Source organism: Callithrix jacchus, chromosome 5, assembly GCF_049354715.1.
Source record: "Callithrix jacchus isolate 240 chromosome 5, calJac240_pri, whole genome shotgun sequence".
In the NCBI taxonomy this organism is placed as follows: domain Eukaryota; kingdom Metazoa; phylum Chordata; class Mammalia; order Primates; family Cebidae; genus Callithrix; species Callithrix jacchus.
Genome location: NC_133506.1, coordinates 28,533,930 through 28,560,007, shown reverse-complemented (window position 1 = coordinate 28,560,007; position 26,078 = coordinate 28,533,930). Strand labels below are relative to the sequence as shown.

Sequence of the window (26,078 nt, the reverse complement as noted above, 5' to 3'; positions counted from 1 at the left end):
GGTACTTACTTCCTTCAGCCTCCACCTCAGCTCTCACCTTCATTGTGCCTCTCTGGAGGCCACACAAGAGGCTCAGGTAAGGTGTGAGCAAGGCCCTTAGCTTCCTTGATTTAATCAACTGTGTAGCAGTGCCAGCAGCTATAACAAGCAAAGAGCTTCTCTGTGAGAGGTCTACTGAATAACTCTTTTCAAGACAATTCCATTATATCCTAGTTCAAGTCAAAACACGCTGGAGTGTTTGTTTCAGCTGACTGTGTGTTGACTTGTAAGTGAGAACTAACCACTCCCAGAGAGGAACAGCACAAGCACCTTGCAGCTGATGGTGCCTCTGTGGAGAGCATTGTGGAGAAAGGTTTTTCCAGTGTGAAAATCTGTGCATTTTGAGTCCATGAGTAAGACAGGAATGTTTCTGAAGTAAGAATAGCATAAAAACTGGTGGAACTGAGGACAGCATGCGATCTGTCACGGCTGGAGGGCATAGCGTATGAAGTTTAGCACTGGATTGCCAAATAAGCCCAAAGAGAAGACACAGGAGTTGTATCTAAGCAGTTGTATCTCATTTAAAGCTTGCTCCCCGCTGCATCTTCTTCATCGTGGATTTTTATCATCAGTTACCTGGTAGACGCCCTGCTACATTTGCTGGGCTCAAATGGGTTTTCCTAACTAGGGAATGATGCAAAGCCTGGCTTGATGTACTCTTTGCTTTGTGTCTCTCAGTTTTCCACCCTGGGAGTACCAGACGCTGACTTTCTAAGCTTCTTGTCTGCATCTCAGTCCCTGCCTAGCACCTATCCGTGGTACATGCAGGAAGAAAGCACGAACCTCTTCACAGAGCACTTGTTAGATGAAGACACCCATTCCCACAAGGACTGTGAGTATGAAGGCCTGTCTTCAAATCCCCTTGTCTAATTTTGTTAATGAAGCAGTATTTTCACCCAGAGCTTCCACTTGGAGGTAATGTAAATCCAAAAATAAACCCTATATTTTGGGTTTTAACCATAAATAAAGATGTAAAAATCCAAGAAAAATGAGTGAAAAACAGTATAATTTTCCAAGATCAATCACTGCTTCAGGCCTGAGGGAGCCCCAGGTTTTTCTGCAGTTAACTGAAGCTTTCTAGGAACTCATCTAAGGCCCAGGAGAGCAAACCCAGAGAGTCGCGGTTGCTGCTCAGCACATGAGGTTAAGAGATTCATTTCATGGCTCTTTTTGCCCCTATCAGATGGGTCTCTCCTCCCCGCCCCCAGCCCATGTTGGTTCTCCCCTTCTCTCCCACCCGCTTTCAACAGCATCATTTCTCCACCCTAACAGCCACCTAAGGACAGTTATCCAGGGAACACAGACCTGGGGTAACTGGTAATAGTAAAGTCAAATGCTTATGTTTTTCCCTGCAGTAGGGCAACATTTTTCATCTCTTATTTTCCTTGGCCAGAAGGAAGATGCCATTCAGGGAGCCCCAGGTGATTTGAAGATGAAAAGGAAGGTAGGGGGCCTGGCTCAGTGCTTATTAACCACAGAGAGAATTTGGTTCACTTCAAGAAATAGTAAAATAATGGCAAGGGAGAGACAATGACTCTTAATGAATTCATGTGAGTAAAATGTGAGGTGACCAGTATGGGGACATGCAGTCCTGAGGCAGCCTTCTGAAGAAGGAAAGCAAAACGATTGTTTTCTTTTACGACAGAGTATCTACCTCCCTTTCCTGAAGCACCCAGGGCCACCGCATTCCATATTCGACGCCAGGACTGCCTCTCCCAGTGCCCTGGCTGCCCTTTAATTTAAATAAGGCAGGTGACATGCGACACTGAAGCGACCACTGGCCCCAGGCGAGAATAATTTCAGGTGCTCCCTCAGCCAGATGGACTGCCCCACTTCCCAAAATCCTTCCCTCGGGGGTCAGGAGACCCCACCCCCAAATCCCACCAACCCACAGAGTTGGCATCTCCAGCTTTCAAACACCACCCTTACTGTGTCAGACCAAGGTCTCATGAAACGTTATCAACCGCCTGGAAAATAAAACAGCCTCCCAGGGGCCTGTAATAAAAGGAAGGCAAGAGCAGGAGAAACAGGAAAGCTATGGAAACAAACCCCAGAGGCTGCCTCTAATCCTGGACAGGTGGCATTTTGGCACAAGCGCACTGAAATCACTTCCCTCCTGGGCTGCAGGGCTGAATCCCTTTCCCGGGAAGACCGACGACCCTCTACCTGAAGAGGGGATCGTGCTGGGGGAGGAGCCTGGAGCCCGGGCGAGCTGTCCGTGACCTCCCGCGAAGTCGTGCTATCTGCCTTGGATCCTCGTATCTAGTGTAAACGCGGTTTCACACATAAATAACGTGCCACATCTGGTCCTTTGGTTTTATGGCGTCTTAGCGACCGAGCAATTTATAGATGGCGACCTTGTCAACCAGCAGTCCGAGCTCGCCAGGAGCTGAGGAGTCCAAAGCTCTGCTAGGGGCAGAGGAGGGGCGAGGGTCGGGAGAGACTTGGGGTCCCAGATCTCCAGCTCAGAAAGGCGTTCCAGAGAGGGAACCTACTCGCGTGTTTGGGGCGGGGGGGCCGAGGCAGGGGTGGAAGCCCCCTCCCGGCCAAGCCGGCCATGTGGCAGCTGAAAGAGTCATCGAAGCCCAAGTGTGTTTGCGCTCATATCCAATTTATTACCACTGAACATATGGCCAATATTTTGACTCACGTCAGTCCGGCAAGGAAAACAAACAGGGCGCGCGGCGCGGGGGAGCGGCCCCCTCCGCTGGGGCCGCGCGGTGGCCGCGCGGCCGGAGCCGGGAGGGTGGGGCCGCCGGGCCGGGAGCCTGGAGCCGGGAGCCCCGAGCCGGGAGGGGGAGTGCTCGCCGGCCGCGCCTCGCCACAGCCCGAGCGCCCGCGACTCCGCCGCCGCCCGCGGCTCGGAATAAAGAGCGGCCGGGACCTGCGCGCTCGCTGAGCCGAGGCTCCAGCGGCGCAGCCGCGCTCCAGGTGAGCCTGCAGCTCGCGCGCGTTTCCGGTGGACGCGGGATGGGGGTGGCGCGGGGCACCCTGCCGAGCCCGGGAGCCGCAGCGGAGCCCGGCGGTGGCGGTGGAGGAAGCCCGGTGTCGCCCTCACTGCCAGGCGCGGACTGTCTGGTCCTCTTGCCGCAGCCGCCCGGCGCGGGAACGCGCTCTGGGCACGGTCCGCGCGGCCCACCAGCGGAGAGGGGTCTCGGGGCACAGCCGTCCCTGCCGACTGGCGCCGGGGCTCCGGTTCTCGGCGGACCCCGGTTGCGCGCCCCTCCCTCTCTCCGGTCCTGACTTGGCTCGGTCCCCAAGCTACGTAGTCCGGACGCAGCAGGTGGGAAAGTGCGGGGCCTCCCAAGTTCTCCCCGACTTCGCCGTTCACGGCTGGGGTGGAGAGCACTCGAGGACGAGCAGGGCCCCTCTGTCTCGCCTGCAGTCAGGAAAAGTTTTACCTGCCGCCGAGGCCAGGTGCTCCAGCCGCCGCGCACTTTCCAGTGCGGTAAGGGAAAGCCGGACTGTCTCTGGGGCTGGGAAGGTGCGGGGCTGGGAGGCGAAGGAGGAGGGAGGGACGCGGAGCCCGCGGCGGTCCCCGCCTGCCCGGAGCCGTGCGGTCCCCTGAGCCCCGCCCGGGACGGCGCGCGGTGGGGGAAGGGCGCAGAGCGAGGGGGGTCCGAGTAGGTGGAGGACTAGATAAAGACGCGCCTTGAAATGCGGCGGGGCCGTCGCAGCCGCGCTAGAAGTAAGAGGCGGAGCGGGCGCGCGGAGCGCCTGGCCAACTCCCTCCCCATCGCCCAGGGCCGGCTGCGCCTCGGCTGGCTGGCGGGGCCGCGGTGAGGAAGGGGCGGCCGCTGCACCCACCTCCGCCGGGTAAGTCGCCCCTGTGCATCGCGTGGGGCTCGGGATCTGGGATTGAGGCAGAGGCAGAAGTCCCGAAGGTAATTTGGAGATGGTGCCGGGTGGAGACAGAGGCTTCTCCTCTGGCGTAACTGGAACGTGAGGGGACTGTAGTGATGAGCAGAAGGGCAAGAGGCGGGAGTAGCAGACAGGAGGAACCCGGGCTGAGGGCCGGTGCTGTGAACTGAGGTCTCTGGACAGGCGACTGAAGCCTGGAGTTTGGGAGGCGATTGTTGCCCGGGCGGCGCCTGGCGCCAGACAGTTCTCGTTTGTGTCAGTAGAGATCGCCAGAGGATCAGAAATGAACCTTGGTGGGGTCCTTGTCTCCGAGGGGCGCCCCCTCCGCCCCAACCTCCTCCCACAACACACACGCACACACTACCAGTAGGCTCTTTGGATCCCCTCTGGCGCCTTCTCGACTTTGGTGGCTCTTGGGGGTGGAAAGGGGGCGCTGCGTCTAGGGGAGGGTTGTGGGCCTCTGGTGCCCACACTAAAGAGAGAGAGAGACAGAGCCCTAGGATCCCCTTCTCTGTGCCCAAGGGCCCGAGGGCGCGTTCCTGTCCTTCCCAAACCAAGCTCTTAGCTGGAGCTAAGAGCGTGCCTTCCCGGTGCCACCGACAACTACTTTTCCCATCGGCCCGCCCGGCCCAGCTTTAAGTGCTAAATGCAAACCCGTTAGGAGAGCGGCTGGTTTTCCAAAGTCTTGTGGTAATGATTTTGTCACGTGTTAAGAAGTAAATTCAGATAAGAAAGTGCTTTCAGCGCGTTTCCTAGAGAAACCCAAATCTCCTGTATTGAAATCGCCCTCATCCGGGGAAGGTCGGGCTTGGCTGAAAGAACGTTCCTGAAGGCAACACTGACGATGCGTAATCTCATTGTAACATATTTAATCATTAGAGCAGCGCGAACGAATAAAGGGAAGGGGTTCGCCCGGGGGGACGTGGCGTTTGGTTTCCCAATAAACCCATGATAACGGATTGGCTAGGACAGGCTCGTTTGGCCCGAGGGGGACTTAAAGCTACGTTTTTAAATAAAATATTGGAGGGAGGCCGGTTCCATTTTGTAGCGCGCCTGGAGCCACAGTTCGTGTTCAATTTAACATCCATGAAAGTTAAACGGCTTTCCTCGCCTTTTATTTTATTGGATGCATTTTTAAAGATCTCATTAAAGTGCATTTATCAAAGTCCTAACATATGCCCGCAGGGTCTCATGCCCACACAATGAGGCTGATTAATAGGAAGACAAATACTAATTCCTATTACTATTTACATCCTCGGGAGATACTTGCCCCTTTTTTGGTGGGAAGGAGGCAGATAATAGAGAAACTGTTGTATATTTTGCCTTGAAAAAGAATAGGGAGAAGGAAGCTCACCTAGACTCCTTCCTCCTGAACCCACGGAATTAATCGCAGGGGGACTCCAGGATCCAGGTCCGAGGATCAGTTCTCTCCGTGGCTTCAAAGGGGGTTCCCGAAACTCTGGAGGAAAGGGATGAGGATTTTCCCCCAGACACAGAATCTGAACTCAGTCTCAGTCTCTGGACCTGGAGAACTTAATCTACCCAAGGCCTTCTTAGTTGACTTGGGAGGATTGTCCATCTGAGAGGCATCCACTCATTTTTCCCCTCCTGGGACAATTTAAAGAGTTAACATAATATGGACCAAAGAGTGTGTGTGGGGGGGGACTCACCTTAGACTTAAACCCAAAGCAGGTTGAGATTTCCTTTCCTTTCACACTTTCTGGTCCACCTGTCCAATGCCCACTTTCTGGTCCACCTGTCCAATGGCTGTGAGTCTCTCCTGCCAGAGATCTGCCAGGCACACTCTGGCCTCTTCAAAGTTGCAGGCTAACACAGCTTTAGGCCTCTGCAACCTAGAGGCTCCACTCGGCCACCCCACAGACAGCAGGGATTTCCTATTACCGTTTCCTTCTCCAAAGGCAGGTGGCGAGGGCAATTGGAGCTGGGACTGACTTTCATTTTCTGGTTAAGAAAGGTCCCAGCACCACCTAGTATTCCTGGGGTACATTCCCCGCTTTCTTTCATCCAGGACTTGAGAGCTGACACCCCTGCTTCCTGTAACCCCTGCTCCTGCACTGGAAGGTGAGGCTGAAGTGGAGCTGTTTTGGAGATGCCATCCTTAAGGTGAAGTCTTTATCGCCACAGTCAGGGACCAGACTGGGTGACATTTTCCTTTCTCATTGATTTCAAGTGCATGCCACGCTCTGAGTCTCCAACCGGAGATAAAATAAACCTTCCCCGTCCGACTAAACCTTTGTGTCCGCGCCGTTAATCCTTGCTGGAGCAGGAAGGTGCAACGCGCTTTGTTTCCGGAGTGAATGAAGACAAACGCTTGCACCTTGGCGCTAACCAGACAATAAACTAATCCACTTGAAGGTTGTTATCTGAGATGGGATGTGCGGGGGGCGGGGGGGGGGGGTCTGAGAGCTCAGCCACATACTGTACCAGGAAAGGAGTTTCTTTTCAACCCTTTTTCATTCCAAAAAAAAAAGACGAAGAAATGAAATGAAGTCAGACAAATTAGTGTTTCCAAATAAAGGGAAAAGACCTTGTGTTTATAATGATTGGAAGCGCTTTTGAGGGTGGGGAGTGTGAGGGGTGACGCCTAGGGCTGTTGAAGCTTTGGGCTCCTCAAGGTCTACCCCTCTTTAGAGCAGGCCCCAAGACTCCAACCCCCACCCCGGAAGACTTTTTCTGCCCTCATTCCCCTGGAAGACAGGAGACAGGTACCCTGCAAGCTTTCACCGTCGGCTTGAACGGGGAAGGATGCGAACACAGGTGGCCTCCCAAGAGGCCCCCGTCGCCCAGAACAGAGATGGGGGAAGGGACGGCTGCCGTCCACTGAGCCTAGGAGAGGCTCCCCTCCCCGTGGGGAGTGCCGCGGCCTCGCCTGCCCTCCTGTATCTTCCTTTCTTGCCTGATTTGCTGTTGTTTAGAGCGCGCCACCCGCCCCCAGGGGGCGTACAGCGGAGGAGTGGGAGGGCGGCAGCCGGGAACCCAGGGGGCCTCTGGGCGGCCCCGCGCCCCGGAGCGCAGAAAAGGCGCTCGTATTTCAGCTACCTGGGAAAGTAAACAGGTAAACACTGGGCCGACTTAGAGGGCCACTTGTCCTGGAGTGGGGCCACTTAGCCTGTGTACATTCGCCGCCCCTCCCGGGCCTCCGGTGATTGTTCAGCCTCCCTGCGCCCGAACTCAATCCGTCGCAGAACCCAGAGCAACAGAGCGAGGGAGGCGCCCCTCTAGCCTCCGGGGGCACAGGTTCTCTTCCTCCCCTCCGCCGCCTTCTCCCCTGCCTGGGACTTTCGATGAGTCCATTCTCAACCTAGGAAGAATGAATAGAGCCAGAGATGGGTACGGAACCTGAAACCTCGATGCGAATAAAGATGGGGTTGGGGGGTCTGGCTGTTCAGGTGACCCCAGCAAGGGTGCACGGTGTTCGGGACGCTAAGGTGACACCAAGCAAATCTCCTCCGGCCCGGGGCACGCTGAGTTCAGAACTTCCAGCACCCGCCTCAACTTCCTCCCCAAGGACTCAGCAGAACGAGGCCTCTTGCAGAGCGCCTGTGAGGTCTCCAGACCACTGCAGCTGAGCCCAAACCTGACGGAACGGAGGACACTGAACTCGCTTGGGTGCACGATGGCACCTGGAAAGAATTTCCTAAAGAATGCCGAGTGGGGGAGACAAGTGGAGCTGAAACTGGTGCTGGCAGACACTGGCAGACTGGAGATGGTGGGCAGTGACTGAAGGACTCTCCGGAGGAGGAAGGGAGCGGGGCAGGGCCTCTCAGTATTCCGGGAGGCCTCTTGGGGAGTCCTCAGGATGCAATCACCTGTTTAATTGGGGCGGAAGCGGTGCATTGGGCGCCTTGGCCTCCAGGCTCTTTGGGCGCACACCCGGCCCAAGAAATTGAGGAGACGCTGGACTGTTCTCTGGGCACCAGGCTTGCCCTGGCCGCCAGCTGGGCCTGCGCGGGCCTCCCGGCGTCCACAGGCCGCTCCTGGGGGACTTGCATTTTATGATCTTCCACTAACAAGCCCAGTTTCTCCCCTTCAATTACGGCCTCCCAGCGGTCACCCTGCGCCTTTTCATTTGCAAATGTTAACACTCCGGAAACGGACCCGGGAACCACTCGGGCGACGAAGTGATGGGGGAAATGGAGTCTCGAGGTCCCGGGAGGGAGACTGAACGCTGTGGACCGGCAGCAGCGATCGCGGAAGAGGAAGACCAAAGCTCTCTGCAGTTCCCTCCCTCCCTGTTCAGCTGCCCCCAGGTCAGGGGAAAGAAAAACTGGAAGACTCGCTGGGGTAAGCTGTAGGAGGCCCGAAGTCCAGGCGGTGGCCAGCAAAGGCAGGGTAAGTGGGCGCCTCAGGTGCTCCGGGAAGAAGACACCGTGAACTGAGACACGGAAGGATTCGGCTGATCATTAGGGCCAAGGGGCAGACGCAAGGGCAGAGAAATGAGAAATGGGCTGAGGGGCTCCTTCTCTAGGCGCCTATAGCAGCACTCCATCCCTATGATTAATTCCAGGAGCCAGGATTCCCCTAGGAAAGCAATCCTCTCTCAGATGCTCTGTGGACCTTGCAGGGTCCCACGATTGAGGGGAGGGGACTCGATCAATAGCAGCGGTGCTGATTTAGATCCTGGGAAGAAAGGTCTACTATGCTGGCGAAGGGGGAGAGAAGTTGGGAACTACATGGAACTTCGAGGTGGTTCCCAGCTGAAGAAATGAACGCGCTGTGGAAGGCCTCTGTGGGCATCCCCCACCTAAGGTGGCTGTGGGGATATGCGAGAAAGGACACTTCCTGCCAAAGACCCCTTTGCCACCCCACCCAAGAATTTGCCTGGCGCAACCAGGCTCTGTTCTGGATCCCCATCCTGGAGGCTGCCCTGGTCCCCAAGAGAGCCTCCACCCCCTTAGGACCGAGGAATAGGAGGAGGAACAAAAGGAGTGTCTTTGCTGCACCGCTTGGATAGAGGAACTTTTTTTTCTCACCAGTTATTTATTTAACAGCTGAGTAACAATGGCAGCGGCAGGCCCACCCTCCCCCCCGCCTCTGGATCCAAATTCGACTCTTCCCTGACTCCTGGAGAACCAACTTCCCTCCTCCGACGGGGCAGAGCGAGGAGCTCCCACGTGAAAGGAGGGGGGAGGCTGAGAAAGACAGAGACTAAAAAGCGAGGGAAAAAGAAAAAAAAAAAAAGCACTAAAGTAATGGGTTCGAGAAACACGATTCAAACCAGTTTTTAATTCTTGCAGGGAAAAAAGGGGGGATGGAGGGGGGGGAGAAGAAAAGAAAAAGTAGGAGGAGAAAGAGGAATCGGGGAGCCTCGACATGAAGGGGTTTCCTTAATATTGTGGACGGATTCAGAAATGAATGAAGAGATAGTCCATTGAAAAGGGTTGAATGCCATGACAACTAGGAACAACCTTAGATTTATTCCAAACAGTTAGGACACATTGAAAGAGAGCGTCAATCATGTATTATTTCGCCACTGAAATAAATGCAAAAACCGAGCCGGGACAAAGGCTTCCAACGGGAGCGGGACATTTGTCTACATTTCGCTCATTGTCCGCAGCTTAGCAATCGGTTTGTATTTGTGTTTGCCGGGGTCCGACCACCCAGGACGCGCCGACGAGGGGCTCACTCTAACCTGGGCCATTGTCACCCACGTCACATACTGGGGGCGAGGCAGCGAGGGCTGCAGAAAGCCGCCGAGCGGCTCGGGGAGAGGCGCCCTCACCCGGCGCTGGCAACCCCAGGGCAGCGGGGGCGCGGCGGCGGCCACGGCAGCTGCGCGCGAGCAGGACCCGGCGCCCGCGCGGTCAGCTTGGCCGGCGCCAAGGCGGCCCAGGCTGTGGGAAGACAAGACCCGGACCCTGCAGGGGCGGCCTTCTGTGCCCTCCCCGCCCCCAGACAAAGCTGCCTCCTGACGCTCCTCGGGGGCGAACGAGCATCAGGTAGCCAATATACCCCACAACGCACAAACATGTTCTTTAACTGAAGGAGAGGCATGGTCTTTTCCAACCCCAGCGCCGAGGAGGAGGTGCAATCCCGGGAAAGTTCAGTTCCCAGAGCAGAGAGTGGTTGGAAACTTCACACTAACCTGACTTAACCTGGAAACGTGGAGCGCGTACTCCGAACGCGCCCAGGGCGTTCAAAAGGAGACCACACTAAAGAACTCGCATGGGAGAAAAAAACTGGAGAGAAAACGCGGTGGCGTCGGGCCGCCCAGTGACCCCCCTCCCCCGCAGCTTTCTGGGTCCTCACCCAGGCTGTAGAAACAACCCCCACCCCACCCCCATCCCGCCCCGCTGCCTTCACGCTGCTCCACCTCTAATCGGAGGCTGGAGTTGGAGGGGGCAAGAGAGGGAGGGATAATAGAGGGCAGGAAAGAGCGGGGCTGTCTGCCCTTTCCTCCACACGGGGAAAGCGGCCCGCGGAGCCCAGAGGCCGCAGGGCCGGGGTCCGACCCCAGCCGAAGTTGGAGCTCCCGACTCTAACCCCGCCCTCCCCGGGACCGCCCGCAAAGCAGAAAGTGAACTGTGCGTCCTCCTCCGCAGCAAAGAGGTGGAGGCGGGGGCTTGGGGGTGGGAGGTGGGGGGAGGCGGAGTGAAGGAAATAAATGAGTCTTTAGCAAATAAAGGGTGGCTGGAGGGGGGCGGGTCGCTTGGTGGTGGCTCTGGCCGGCCGGGAGCGGAGCTCTCTCCTGGGTTTCGGCCTCTCTCGCGGTTAACTGGAATCAATTACTTGCCTTGTCATTTCTAGCACTCATCCTTAAGCCTCAACCAAAATATTGACCTAGGAGGCTTACAGAAGTTGGGCTCTTGCCATTTGAACCGGATCTTGTTTAGGGAACCACCAGCGATGGAAAGGAGAGATTTCCGCAGCTCGGCCTTCGCCCCCTCCCCATTTTCCATAGGCGCCACAAATCGCCAATTTTCCGGCTTGCCGGGGGTGGGCACGCGGGGGCGGGGAGGTAGGAACCAGTGAATGTTAAAGAGGGTTTTTTTTCCCCCTTCTCTTGGTTTCTGTTTTGTTTCCTCTTCTCCTCCTCCCCACCCCCACCTTTTTTAAGATGCAATTTGTTAAAACGGCCCTTTCAAGTGTGTGGACTCGCGAGCGACGCGGTGGCCCTTTGTATGTAAATACTGGGTTAAAAAAAAAAAAGGCTCGCCCCGTCTTTGCAATTAATTGACACGTTACACCTCTCATCTTGGTCTAGAGGGCCGTTGGCTGGGAGCGCGGAGCTCCCCAAAACCCACAATTTCACATCTGCAAATACTGTCTTCATCCACTTGACTCCCAAGACCCGCCCACACGTGGCCAACCTTTGCGTTTTTAATATCTCTTCCCCCTTTTTTTTCCACCCTTCTCCCGCTCCCTCTCTCGCTCCCCCTCCCTCCCTCTTTCTTTCCCTCCCTCCCTCTCTTTCTCCCCCTCTCCCCCCCTCCCCAGGTTCGTGAGTGGAGCCCAGCCTTATATGGACTGATCGCTCGGGCAATGGCCCATTTTTTCCTCGCCACCAGCCGCCACCGCGCGCCGAGCGGCCGCCGGAGCCCGAGCTGACGCCGCCTTGGCACCCCTCCTGGAGTTACAAACTAAGGCCGGGGCCCGCGGCGCTCGGCGCGCAGGCAGCCCAGCTCCCTACGTCCATTTCCGCGTGTTTTCAAAGAAGACAGAGGCACTGGGTCGGGCTTCATTTTTTCCTCCCGCATCCCCAGTTTCTTTCTCTTTTTAAAAATAATTATTATACCAATAATTAAAGCCAATTCCCTCCTCCCCTCCCCCAGTCCCTCCCCCCAACTCCCCCCTCCCCCGCCCGCCGGGCTGGGGAGAGCCACGAATTGACCTAGTGAAGCTACAACTTTGCGACATAAATTTTGGGGTCTCGAACCATGTCGCTGACCAACACAAAGACGGGGTTTTCGGTCAAGGACATCTTAGACCTGCCGGACACCAACGATGAGGAGGGCTCTGTGGCCGAAGGGCCGGAGGAAGAGAACGAGGGACCCGAGCCCACTAAGAGGGCCGGGCCGCTGGGGCAGGGCGCCCTGGACGCGGTGCAGAGCCTGCCCCTGAAGAACCCCTTCTACGACAGCAGCGACAACCCATACACGCGCTGGCTGGCCAGCACCGAGGGCCTCCAGTACTCCCGTAAGTAGCGAAACTTGGCTGCCGAGGCCGTGGTAGCCTCCATTCCCGCGGCCGCAACTCGGGTTGGACACTGGGAATGAAAGGGGAAGGGGCCATGTAAGCCCAGACCACCTCACACGGATCCCTAGAAAGATTTTTAACACTTGTATGTATAGGATGCCCTCTGCCCTCCTCTTCACATCCCCGTAGTTCCGGGAAAGGACTCGATCACCGATATTTTTTTCAACGCGAGAAATTAAGGAGAAAGAGGGAGAAGGGCTATACCTCCCAGGGGCCGGTATATGATGTCAACTGGGACTGAGGGCTCCAGCCGGACCCCCAACTTCAGCCGATGGGAGGGACTGGAGGTAGCCAGCGAGCCTCATCCGGTACGGATGGAGGGTGGGGAGGCTTCGGGTGGCCCGGGTATAAATAGCTCACCCTGCCCCCTGCGCGATCATAGAGGACGCTTTGTGCGGTGCAGGGGGTGTCTAGAAAACCCGAAAGCAGAAACCAAAGCCCCCAAAAACCTTCCTCAAATGGCCGAGGAGATCAATGCTGGGATTGTGGGGTTTTTCTTTTAAAAATCTGCCCACGTCTCTCCCGAGAGGAAACGGCTTAAGGGGGCCGAAGCCCTTAACCCGCGATGATCTTTGGTGCACCACTCCCCCCAAATTCTCACCCACACTTTGGGATCCCCTAGAAACGCGAGCCCCAGCCCCCTCTCCTGCCAATTTCCCTCTTTACCCTGGGAGGCCTAAACATCTTCGTCAGGCGTGGAGCTAGTCAGGGGTCACAGCAAAGGCAGCCGGGCTGGGCTGCCAGGCGCGGAGGGCCAGGGGCGCACGGAGGATCTGGGGTGCTCCGAGTCTGGTGCGGGCTGCGCGCGGCCTCCAGGCGCCTGACGCGCTTCTTTCTCCCCCTCCCCCAGTGCACGGTCTGGCAGCCGGCGCGCCCCCTCAGGACTCAAGCTCCAAGTCCCCGGAACCCTCGGCTGACGAGTCACCGGACAATGACAAGGAGACCCCGGGCGGCGGGGGGGACGCTGGCAAGAAGCGGAAGCGGCGGGTGCTTTTCTCCAAGGCGCAGACCTACGAGCTGGAGCGGCGCTTTCGGCAGCAGCGGTACCTGTCCGCGCCGGAGCGCGAGCACCTGGCCAGCCTCATCCGCCTCACGCCCACGCAGGTCAAGATCTGGTTCCAGAACCACCGCTACAAGATGAAGCGCGCCCGGGCCGAGAAAGGTATGGAGGTGACGCCCCTGCCCTCGCCGCGCCGGGTGGCCGTGCCCGTCTTGGTCAGGGACGGCAAACCATGCCACGCGCTCAAAGCCCAGGACTTGGCAGCCGCCACCTTCCAGGCGGGCATCCCCTTTTCGGCCTACAGCGCGCAGTCGCTGCAGCACATGCAGTACAACGCCCAGTACAGCTCGGCCAGCACCCCTCAGTACCCGACAGCACACCCCCTGGTCCAGGCCCAGCAGTGGACTTGGTGAGCACCACCCCAACCAGACTTGCGCACCAGGCCCAGGCCCCACCCCGGCGGCGGCGGCGGCGGCGGCGGCGGCGAGGAGGCCTCGGTCCTCATGGTGGTTCTCATTATTATTATTATAAATATTATGGAATCGAGTTGACTCTCGGCTCCATCAGGGAGGCGCCGGGAGGTGGCCTGCGTCTCCTTGGAGTGGCAGATTCCACCCATCCAGCTCTGCCCAAGCCTCTCCTTCTGAACCTTTGGAGAGGGCTGAACTCTACGCCGTGTTTACAGAACGTTTGCGCCGCTTCGCTTCTTTGCCTCTCCCCGGGGGGACCAAACCGTCCCAGCGTTAATGTCGCCACTTGAAAACCAGAAAAAGACCGATCCCCACCCCTGCTTTCGTGAATTTTGTAAAATATGTTTGTGTGAGTAGCGATATTGTCAGCTGTCTTCTAAAGCAAGTGGAGAACACTTTAAAAATATAGAGAATTTCTTCCTTTTTTAAAAAAATAAGAAAATGCTAAATATTTATGGCCATGTAAACGTTCTGACAACTGGTGGCAGATTTCGCTTTTCGTTGTAAATATCGGTGGTGATTGTTGCCAAAATGACCTTCAGGGTGGGCCTGTTTCCCTTCTGGGTCCAACTCCTTTCTTTGCGGCTTTTTTGGGTTTGGTTATATTTGCGTTTTCCCCTGCTTTCTTCCTTTCTCTTTTTATTTTATTCAGTGCAAACATTTCTCAAACATGGAAAAGAAAACCGTGTAGGTAGGGAGCCCCCTGCCCCATCCTCCGGGCCTTGAGCCCCGAACTTGGAGCTCAGCGGTTCCGCGCGGTTTCCCCAAGAGCGCCGGGCGCTGAAAGCTTTCCATTTTTTAAATAAGAATTTTAATAAAAATCCTGTGTTTAAAAGAACAAAATGCCCGGCCCTCCGGTTTGTCCGACTTCGCCGGGCTGGAGGCCTGGGGCTGGGAGCGGGACCCGGCCGCCCAAGGGGCTCCCACCGGCGGTTCCTCTTGGGCGGGGAGGCCGGGGGCACCATGGCCCTGGGGCGGGCGGGGCTCCTGGTGCAGGCCACTCCGACCACAGGCTGCACCCCGCGCCTAGGATTGGGGCAGGGGCGGGAACGCTGGGCCTCCGAGCCGTCGGCCCCAAGCCCAGGGTCGCCCACTCTCTCCCCACCGGCCTCTCCTCTGGCCTCGCGCGCTGTCTGAACCCCGGGCGGCACCGTCCGGCTTCGGAAGGAAAAGTGGCTTAGGGAGCCGCAAAGGCGAGGAGAGCAAACCCCCCTCGCTGCCCAAATCTACGAGTGGCTCTTTCAGCCTGAGAAGCTGTTGAAGCCACTACACTGGATGACTTTCACTTTGTTGCGTTTGACTTACCTCACGCTAAGAAAGTGGGTGTGTGGGGGTCTGAGGTTAAGACTGGCTGCTTTCTCGCCACCCCTTTTCAAAATCTGCGGGCTGTTGCCGGCCTAGGAGACCACTAAGGCCGAGGGTGGGAGCGGTCAGGGCGCGCTAGGCTTTGGCTTTGGCTGGGCCGGAGGAGTGGAGGAGGGGGGTGGTACGCGGGGTCCTGGGCCCGGGGGAGGGAGGAGACACTGCAGCCTTCTCTAGGCTCTTTGGCCCCAGGGAGCCAGGGAGCAAGGGAGCGAGAATCTTTGGCAATCCCAGCAAACCGTGCCTACCCCTTCCCTTCCTCTCCCATCCTTTCCGGGCTTCCTAGCCTCTCCCCGGGGACTGGATCCCAGGCCTCCTCCCCGCCAACGTTCGGCGGTGTGCGGTTCCCCCAAGTCACCCCTTGGGCGTGGGACTGGGTGGATTGGTAGGAAATAGAGGTTTGAGGGTGAAGTGGGCGCCCAGGACGGAAAGTGGGCATACAGCCCCCGGCTCGCCCTGGAAGGGCGCGTCTATCTTTCCAGTGGGGAACTGATTCCGCCCCACCCTTGTCGCTGGGGGCAGATCTCCTTGGCGGATGCTGGCGCACACTTGGCCACGCGGGGGAGCGTCTCAGGGGGCCTGGTGAACTAGAGGGTGAGCCTTTCTTCTCTGGTTTCTGAAAATAGTAGGGGCTCTGTAGCTCAGAGCCAGGCAGGTTCTTCCATACGCGAAAGTCGGCGCATTTGGAAATTGTAGCTGTTCTCTCCGAAGCTGCACCTTCAAGGCTGGGAGGTGGGGTGGCAGTGAGGAGGCCAGGCAAAGGGAGCGGTCCCAAATGACTTTCTCGCTCCCTCTAGTTGATGATCAGGTTTAATTCAATATCTAAAGCAAACATGATTATCCGTGCGACCAAATCTGCGCGTCGATAACACTCAGCGCAGCAGCCCAGGGACGCGATGACACTTTATTCCCGCCTTCCACACCAGCACTGGATAATTGAGGGCTCGGGAGTCTTTCTAATATCCTGGTAAAGGTCCTTTCCCATCTCCAGGCTTATCCTCGGGGAAAGGGCAGTTTTTCTAAATGCTAAAAGGTCTCTCTTTGTTCTCCACACTAGCTTGGCAATGTTTGGGGGTTTATGTCTTGCTGTTTGTAAAGGCCAACGAATTTTTCCCAAATAGTTTGTTGTGCAATAATTGAATGCTCAGCGTGCCCGGGTTCTAACCACTCCACATCCACCTGCAACTTCCCCTAACCCCAAAATCTTCTGGGAAGAAAGGTGGGGGTTTCCAGTCTCTTGGAGTGAAGTTGTCAGAAGGCCTATAGCAATTTTGACTGTTCCAGGCTCCAGGGTTTCCAGGGTGAGAATGATTACAAGAGAACCCCAGGTTTCCAGAGAGGAAGGGGCAAGAGTGGAAGGTCCTCACTCTGGCAGGCTTCCACCACTTGCTCATTGAGGACACATTTGGAGCGGTGGCCAGGACCGCGGGCCTGCAATCTGGGTGTGCACTCCTGAGGCCGGCCGGGAGCCCGGGAGGTGGGCCCGGCGCCCGCCTCTCTCTGTCCTCGGGTCCCCATGGAGTCAATAAAAGCGCCTGCAGAGCCCTGTGTGGCCCTAACCCGAGCGCCCTGGGAGCGCACCCGGCGCGGGGTCCGCTTCAGCAGTCTATCTTCGCCCAATCTACAGCGGGCGGTACAAAACCGCACAATGGGAAAGCTGGGAGCCGGAGATGTTAGAGGCGTGCATATTAAAAAGGGACAGAGAAAGGATCGCGGGGACAGAGAGAGGGGAAGAGGGAGAAGGGGCCCGCCCCCCACCCCTCGCCCCACCCCGCACCATTCAGCGCGCTTATCGCGGGCAGTGAATCCCGGAGTCAGGCAGAAGTCTCCTTGGGGTTTTGTTGGGCCTGTCACTGGGTCCCTTTGTCATCCGCGGGCTCCATGCTGGATTCCATATGGCCAGCTGGGCCGAGGGAGCGCGAGGAGGGATCCGCACAAAACCTAAATTGTGTCCGGCTTTCAAACCCTGTATTGTTGTCTGTGAAAGGAAGACGCATTAAAAATTCGTGCTATATCTATTGGGGAGGAGGTTGGAGGAGGGGAGAAAAAGCCACCCCTGTCTTTGATGGCTTCGGAGGGCGCTGGCCCCGCCTAGGCCCCGTGACACTGAAAGCTGGATCTCTCTCATTCTCTCTCTCTGTCTCTGTCTCTCTCTGTCTCTCTCTCACACACACACATAATCTCTCTCTCTCCTCTCGTAATCTCTCTCTACTTTCATAGTCTCTCTTTCTCTCATGATCTCCTTCTCTTCCTCTCTTCTCTCTCCTTGACTCTAACGCTGGGACGGGAGTCAGCGAACCTGCACCTTCAGGGTTTGGGCTCACTTGTGCGCACTTTGCTCGCTCCTGTGTGTGTATCAAGAAACTCCTGCCTAGGAGCTCTGCGCCGTCGGGCCATCCTAGAACTCGGGGGGCAACTCAGGGTACCCAGGGACCCTACCGACGGGTCCTGAAGCCCCCGCGAGCGGAGCTGCCTTTCCACTCACTGCGAGAAAGGTTTTGAGAGGCCAAGGGTGCCGCTCAGTCCGGGGCCCAGTTAGACTTGGGCTGCAGCCGGTTCCAAGGCGACTTGCCCCCAGCCAGGCCACTTGGTTAAGTTACCAACCCCAAAGAGCTAAAGACGCGCGTTCATTTGAATTATGCTCGGGGATCCAACCCACTGGCCTCTTGGTGAGACGGGAAACCACTTCCCAGAACTTCCTCCACCAAGCGTCTCTCCTCAGGTTGGAGGACGGAGATAATTCCTCTTTATTTTTCAACGCCTCCTGTATCGTGTGCTTACAAAATTCAGCACCAGGGAGACACAGCAGGGCTTCCAAGGAATTTGCCCATTTTTTGCCTCCTCTAAGCGGTCCAAGTTGGCGCGAGGCAGTCGGAAATAATTTGGGTCATGCTTTCTCCCCTGCAATTGCCAGGTCAAAACTCCCATAAGCAATTCCCAAATAAACAATATGTACTAAGCAAAAATAGTTTATGCTGAGCTGTGCGGAAATATAAAATGGAACCCAGTTATCTTCCCCACAGACAAAGTCACTCAACCCTTAATAAGCAGAACTGAGCTGGTGGAAATTCCGACCAATGGGAAACTTGGATGCGCCCCCTTTCCTATTTAGTACAATGGTCATATTTAGTAGAATCAGATAATTGGGTACGAGTGGAAGCCCCCCTTCTCAACGTTCCCCACCTCAGACAGGGAAATAACTTATTTCCTTACCTATTGACTGTTGGGCTTAGTTGAGACCTGGTGTGGATTTCTCGAGCCTTTTCAAGAGCCTGGTCATTGAAAAGCTAATCCAATATTTACCGAGCATAAGGACAGTTCTCAGACGTATTTATTAAGGCCCATCGCTAAGTGATTACTTGGACTGAAGACAAAGGCCAGGGGAGGGGGCGTCTAGGCGCACCAGATCCTGCCCCTGTGGGCTCTCCCCACCCGGAACCAGGAAGCCGGGAGCAAGCTTGTGCGGTGCTGACGTTCCCCTCCCGGTGTTAAGTGGCGGGCGGATTAGATACTGTGCTGGGCGGTATTTCAGGAAATATGTACTTGTGGCTTCCTGAGAGGCCAGGCGCAGTGACACTCTAAACCGTGTCGATATATCATCTTTTATCCAGGATCTGCAAATAAACCCCTGATCCCCTCGGCGCATTATAGCCGCCGCTATCTTGCCAAGGAAGCGATCTGAGTTTTATTGCTTTCACCAACGCCCCAAGACAGACAGACACACACACACACACACACACACACACACACACACACACACACACACACACACAACACACACACACACACACACTCCCCTCTCGCACTCTGATTTTTAAAGCCTCTATTTTTCCCCCTCCCGAGGCATCGTTATTAATAAAGACGCGAATAGGCCTCAGCGCCGCCAACCGAGCAAGTGGGGAAATGCGGGCCCGCAGCCCTGGCCCGCGCGCGGATCCCGCGTCCGCCCCACGCCCCGCCACTGGCCCGAGAACCGAGTGTGTGCCGCGCGCTACCGCCGCCAGGAGGCGCCCGAGCCCCGCGTTACCGAGCGTCTCCGCGCCGGGCCGGGCCGAGCCCAGAAGGCAGCTGCGCAGCAGCGGAAGCGCGGCCCGGGTCGGAGCAGGGTGAGGGGGCCAGGAGGCGGCGGCGGCTCGAAATCCTGGGGAGAGCCGCGAGTCGGACGGCGGCGGGTGCGCGGCCGCCTGGGAGGTGCGAGTGGACCCGTCCCCGCCGTGCCCCTCCTCCACGTGTACCGCCGCCCGTCCCCGCCCCGGTTTCCATAGTGTTTGGGCACAGACCACAGCCGACTGGTCCAGGCGCCAGGGCGCGCGGTCTCCGTGATCTCAGGGCCCCTGGCGGCGTCGGCCCGGCGGTGGACGCGGGGAGGGCAGTGCTGCGAGGGCCGGGGAGTGGGCGCCCGCGTGGGGAGGCGGCCCAGGGAGCGCAGGAGCGATGCGGAGGAGGGACCCGGTTTTGGTGCAGGTTCGCGGGCGGGGATTCTGGGAAGGAAAGACCCTCGCCTCCCGCCCGCCCTGGACGTGGGTCCTGCCAGACCCCCAGTTCCTGCGGTTCCCCGCCTGGGAGCGGGGCAGGGGCACCGTCCAGCCGCCAGGGGGAGACGCCGCGCCAACCCCGACCGTGGGGTCCGGCCCGGGAGGCAAGAACCCCACCCACCCAGCAAAGCACCCAGGGCAACTCCCCACTCGGTGCTGAGGCCTCAGCTAGGGCGCGGGGTGTCCGGGAATGGAAAGGACACGAGGGTGTGGGCGCCTCTCGCCTGGTGCCTGGTGCCTTTCCGAGAGGCTGGCCGTAGGGCAGCGAGTAGGGGACAAGGGAGCGACATTCCCCAAGGTCCTCCCCCAACAAAAGTCGGGTCTGCAGTTCCAGCGTGATTCGTTGATTGTTGGGTGGAACCGCTTCGCATCTAATGTATCGTGGCTCCAAACACTGACCCCTTTACTTTCCGAAGCCCCCGCTTCAAAACCAGCTGGCGGTGGGCTGGCGAGGGCGTGCAGTAGCCAGGCTTTCCGCGGGGCGGCGCGGTTGGATAAGAAAAGGCTTCCCGGCTGAGCAGTGGAGCGCAGCTCCGACACCTGCGGGATTCCAGATGTCCCTGCGAGGTGTCCTCTACAGCAGGGCTGCATTCCCCAAATAATGAACTCTCTGCTTTTGCGCTTGGCGCCTGGAGTGCGATGAAGAGGCTGAAGGTATCCAGCCCAGCCCTTCTCCCCTCCCTCCTCAGGCTGCTGATGTGACATGGTTGTAATTGTCACCAGCCCAGCCCTTCTCCCCTCCCTCCTCAGGCTGCTGATGTGACATGGGTGTAACTGTCACCCTGCGCAGGACGTGGAACACTTATCACCCCAAAATGTTCCCTTCTAATGGAATAACGTGTTCTCTCCTAACAAAAGAATACCTCAATACTTACAGGTATCAACTGCACGCTGCAGATGAAAAATCCTGTCCTCCCTTTGTTGCTTGTGGTATTTTTACCTTTCTTCATAAAATGGTACAAAGAAAGCCCCAGGTCGCTGACCCCAGCCTCTCTCGCACCTGAAGACAATGATCATCGCTGCTCCCGCATACTGAGCACCTTCTAGGGCAGGCACCTTTCTCCCTGCTTCTCATTGTCTAATCAGATCATCATAGCCAAGCTGTCCTTCTGCAGAGGAGCCTGTTTCAGAGAAGTTAAGCACCTGATCTCATAATCAAGCCAGTGTTCTGACAAAAGCATCTTGGGAGCAGAAGTGGGATCTACCAGGGCATCATCTACTATTCCAGCATAGTGGGCAGGGATGAGGGAGGACAGAGATCCCCTCCCACTCTACAGAAGGCAGTTGGGTGGCTTCTTCACTGGGCGGGTTCTGCCAGCTCTTCTCTGGCAGCCAGTGCCCAGGTCCTGGCCTGGGTGGTGAGGGCTGGGCAATCCCTTGGCATCCTCGGGGAAGCCTGCACACCGGCACCTCCACTGGGTGTCAAGTGGCCATCCCAGCCAGCAAGTGTCCCCTGAGAACTGAGGGGGAGCAGCCTGGGGGTCCGGCTGAAGGGCACACTTTAACCTGTTCTCACTCCTGGGCCCCGGCTTTCCATGATGTCGACGGCATGAGCAACTCCCCTCTCCCCCCAGGATGATAAGGGGTACAAGAAAAATTGATTTTTGGGGCCGGGCACGGTGACTCAAGCCTGTAATCCCAGCACTTTGGGAGGCCGAGGCGGGTGGATCACGAGGTCAAGAGATAGAGACCATCCTGGTCAACATGGTGAAACCCCGTCTCTACTAAAAATACAAAAAATTAGCTGGGCATGGTGGCGCGTGCCTATAATCCCAGCTACTCGGGAGGCTGAGGCAGGAGAATTGCCTGAACCCAGGAGGCGGAGGTTGCGGTGAGCCAAGATCGCGCCATTGCACTCCAGCCTGGGTAACAAGAGCAAAACTCTGTCTCAAAAAAAAAAAAAATTTGATTTTTAAATTGCCAACTGATCTTACCACTGTAATTAAATGATTACTTTTTTTTATCTAATGTGGGGAAAGATAAAATAAGCTAACATGTTCTTTTGGGTATGGTATTTCCCTAATCTGAGAGATTTGCAAGTTTTTTTTTTTTTAAATAGGATCTCACTCTGACACCCAGGCTGTAGTGCAGTGATGCTATTATAGCTCATTGCAGCCTTGAACTCCTGGGCTCAAAAGAGCTTCCTGCCTCAGCCTTCCCAAGAGCTGGAACCACAGGCGTGCACCACCATGCCCAGCTATTTTTTATTTTTGTGTAGCAATGTGGTCTCACTGTGTTTCCCAGGTTGGTCTCAAACTCCTGGCCTCAAGCTATCACCTGGGCCTCCCACAGCACTGGGATTACAAATATGAACCACTGTGCCCAACCACAAGAATTATTAAGTATGTACCAGGTCTCTCCATGTTTCTTTAACTCTGCAAGCTACACAATAAACGAATTGCCTCATCAGCCTCTGTGGGGAAGGTGAATTGTATGGATGAGTATGAAACGAAGGACAGTGAGACGTAGAAGGTAAAACAAAAGGAATCAGCTTTTTGTGTCTGTGATGATCTGATCACAAGGCACCTCTCAGAAATATCCAGTCCTTGTCACCCAGTGAGCAGCCAGCTGCTTGAGCAGAGAGCCGTGGCTGGAACTCCTGCTCTGTGACTCTGGGGAGGAAGCAGAGCTTGCGCGGGATGCAGCTGCTGCCCACAGCCCCTGCGCACTCCCTCTTCCCTTGTGCCGGCTTCACACTGCCAGCATCTGCAAGGCTCTGCCTGGAGGCAGAGCACGAGGCTGCTGGGCCCCTTAGACAGATGGCTAGTGCTGAGGAGTTCATGGTCTTCACCCAGTTTCAGGGAGAGGTTGCAGGATACACAGCCTAGCTTCCTGGCTCCAGGTGGAACAACCCTGAGACATGTGTGCCATTTCCCACAGGCCCCCAGTGGGGCTGAGCCCTAGTTGCCTTCAGCCACAGTCTGCTCATTATCACTTCCAGTGTTCATCTTTTTCCCTTCACTTTCTCATTTTTCCATTTCCTTGTTGGCCCCAATTAATTACTTGCACATGAATCTTTATCTCAGGGTCTACATCTGGGGAGCCCAAAGGCACAGACACTTGGACTCTTCCTCTGCCTTTATCCTAGACCTGGCATTGGTCTCCAGAGGTCACTCAGGACTTACTGGCCCATCTTTAATGGCTCTTTCCCTGCGTTTACACACCTTTCTGTGCTAAGTAGGGTTTTTGGGTGGCAAGAAGGCAGTTAGCATGGGGAACTATGTAGCAAGGGACATGGACACTGAACAGCAGCCGGCCCATCACTCTGGTTCCTCATGGCCAAGCCTGGGACACAGCTCCCCATGTGCAGATCCAGAACCATGGCTCTTCTTCCCTCAGGAGCCATCCTCAAATGATGGTCTTTTCCCATCACAAAGGAGCTCCCAGAATGTGGCAGTCCCCCTTCCTAGAGGGAGAATGTGGCTAGGTCGAGGAGGCACCTCTGGTTTTCAGAGACCCCATTGGTCAGGTTCGGTGTCCAAAACACCTGAGGGGCAAGTGGGTTCTTGAAAGTCCAGCCCACATGGTTACTTTTGACCTGGACACTCAAGGCACAGGGACACATGACACAGGCACAGGGTGTAACAACTGTGTGCAGAAAGAGCCACTCTCATTCCTCAGAAGAGCCTGTGGAGGTGGAGTGGCTGAGCCATGTGCCCCAAACTCCGTGTTGAAGTCCTAACCCCTATGTTCAAATGTGACCATATTTAGACTTAGGGCCTATAAAGAGCTAATGGTGAAAATGAAGTCACGAGGTAGGTCCTACTTCAGTGTGACTGGTGTCCTTGTAAGAAAACAGGGTTCAGACAGACAGAGGGGAGAGCACGTGAGGACACGGGGAGGAGATGCCACCTGCAAGCCACGGAGAGAGACCCCAGGAGAAACTGGCCTTCCCGACACCTTGACCCTAGACCTCCAGCTTCCAGAACTGTAAGAAAATACATTTCTGCTGTTTAAGCCACCTGGTGTTAGAGTTCTGTCTTGAATTTCTCTCTGCTTTAGACTTTTCTGTTTCGTTTCTTAGTCTAAGTTCTACTGAAAAGTGCAGAGAAGATGAGTGCAGGCCCCTAGAGACAGGATGGATGCAGTACATGTCTGGCTCCAGCTCAGCACGCGCTCTTGGTGCCCACTGATCCGTCTCACTGCTGACTGGCATCCCGAAGAAACGGGCAGACTGCACAGGGGCAGCTCTTTCCTCCAAAGCTGCAACATGGTGCATGAAGTCCTCAGATTTGGGAACGCGTCCAGGCGCTTGAGCTCAAACATACAGTTCTGTTCTAAGGCATCACAGCTGAAAAACTCCACAAAGGTGAGCTTTCCCCCGGAGACCGTGAGGATTTCCTCAGGAACAAGGAGAAATGTCGCAGCCGGGCGTGGAGGCATCCGTGTTTTACGGGCAGGGTCTGTTTCCGCCGCAGGTAGGAATCCACCGTGTTGTTCTCCCTGATGCCTGCTGCACCTCTCCTTCAGTCTTGGCACTCTGAAACAGCGTGCTTGCGAGCACCAGTGGACGATCCTGTCCTGTCTGTGAGGTGGACACATTAGGAATGTCCAGGTCTAGCCTGAATTTCACATCCAGCCATTGGCTGCCACCATGGTCAGGGGCTCCTGCACATGGACGGCCACTTCCCCTCCCAGGAGCCGGCAGGTGGCCAGCAGCCCCAGAACGCCCTGGGCACCTGTCCCCATAGGCTTGGATGACATGATGATGTTCTTTGTGCCTTTGAGGCTGGCGCCCTAGGTCTTTGTATAGTAAATCCCACCTTGTCCTCTCTAGTTGAAACAGCCATTTCCCAAATTCCAATCTGATGCAGCCCTGTCCTTCCTTCCCTCGTGTTTCTTCCTTCCCTCCTGTGGACTCCCAGGATGTGAAGTTGGCATTCCCTTGAGCCTTTTGGGAACATATAAGCATACTGCCCAAAGTCCGCCTAACTCCAGGTGTATCCTGTAGAACCAGCATTCTAATTCCTAATTTTAAAGATCTCACAGGACACAGGGTGTGTGTAAAAAGCTGCAAACTAGAGCGCTTGATTTGAGTATGAATGAGATGGAGGAAAGCAGCTGTGGATGCAGATGAGGAATCCCTGAGTAAGTGACTCCAGAGCCAAAGGTGTTCTTCACATGGAGAGAACGACTACCCAGGGAAGGAGCTCAGACTCAGCTGGACAAGCCCTGAGGGGACAGCCATGTCCCAGTTCGGCCAGGAGGGTTTGGCTCACTGGGCGTGTGCCTGGTGTCTGCTTGATTCTCCTCCGGCCGAATTCTACACAGGTGAGTTGCGCTCGTTCTTGCCTCCCCAAGGCCTAGATCAGAGTTCCTCCAGCTTTGGGGTGCAAACGAATCCCCCGGAATTTTCATGAAATGCAGATTCGTGTTCAGAAGCCCTGGCGTTCTGCATTTCTCATGAGCTCCACGGGCTGCTGACGCTGCTGGGGCATGACCACACTTTGGGTGGCAAGGGGTTGGCAAGCAATTCCAGGTGTCCCCTTAGAGATGGCCTGCTATCGCACTGTCAGGAGGTAGCTGCCACAGTGACGGCCACTCCAGAGCAAGGGGGCAGAACCTTTTGAATCCTTGAATCATTTGGGAAATAACCCATATGAGTAAAAAGTAATCAAAAAGTAATATGTTGGATATTAGAGCCAAAGGAAATACTAGCATCATTTTGTAATGACTCCTTCCACGAGTTTTCCAGATGAGGAAACTGACAGAGCCAGGTGGCCTGTGGCTGAAGAGGGAGACGCTCAGTGAGGTCTCACTGCTGCACCTCCACAGTGATACCCTGCTGAGACACACAGGAAATGTTGAACGTAACTGTCTTTAAAATTAAGACCGTGACTGTCCTGAACATTTACAAAGCACAAACCATGAGAAAAAGGCCTGTACCAGAAATCAGAAGATGGCTTTTGTCCACGTGCAACCTTGGACAAGTTAGTTACTTAACCGTGCCCTCTAAGCCTGTTTCCCCACTGGTTACCAAAAAAAGAAAGAAAGAAAGAAAGAAAAGGCTATGCCTGCCCTGGCTAATTCAAAGGGCACGGCAGGGAGGGAGGTAGATAACGTCCTGAGCCACTTAAAACGGTGGAGCTGAACTCACGGTGGGAGCACTGTCACACACCTTTTCATTACAAAGATGTTGGTGGGCTGAGGGAGGTGGAGAGAGGCCCAAGGATGGGAGCAAAGGGGTGGGCTGAGGGGAGGGGAAGGAGGAAGCCAGAGAGACAGGCCCAGGCTAGGCTCCGAAGTCAGCAGGTGAGCGGGGTAGAGAACTAGCAGCACCCTCTCTGTGGGTATTTGCAGGGATGGAATGTACTGCGTCTGTGCTCTCCAATGTGGCAGCCGCTAGCCACATGTGACTGTCAAGCACTGGCTGTGTAGCTAGTGTGATTGAGGAACTGATTTTTAATTTTTTTAGTTGTTTGTCCAGTGGCTCCTATAGCAAAGATCCAGATGATTTGTTTGAAGCAGTACAAGGAGAAGTGTGACTCCCCTCTTCTTACTCCAGTAACATGCTGATTAACATCATTGCAATTAATCACCATTCACAGCTCTTCAGTTGCTCTGTGGAACCTCAGCCGACTCTGAAATGCACAG

General features: G+C 56.0%; 1 protein-coding gene across 5 annotated transcripts in view; it reads left to right on the top strand.

Annotated features, from left to right (window-relative positions):
• The first annotated feature begins 2,836 nt into the window (after positions 1-2,836).
• Positions 2,837-26,078, top strand: part of NKX2-2 (NK2 homeobox 2) — a 37,411-nt gene continuing 14,169 nt past the window's right edge. The window contains exons 1-3 of one of the 5 annotated variants that reach the window (XM_035298472.3): positions 2,837-2,970; positions 11,359-12,057; positions 12,968-14,430. In XM_035298472.3, coding sequence (XP_035154363.1) covers positions 11,799-12,057; positions 12,968-13,530 — 822 coding nt within the window. In that variant the 5' untranslated portion in view covers positions 2,837-2,970; positions 11,359-11,798 and the 3' untranslated portion in view covers positions 13,531-14,430. Of the gene's footprint in view, positions 2,971-3,705; positions 10,471-11,358; positions 12,058-12,967; positions 14,431-26,078 lie in introns of those variants that run through there. The other 4 variants (XM_035298475.3, XM_035298473.3, XM_035298474.3 and 1 more) reach the window with 4 other exon arrangements.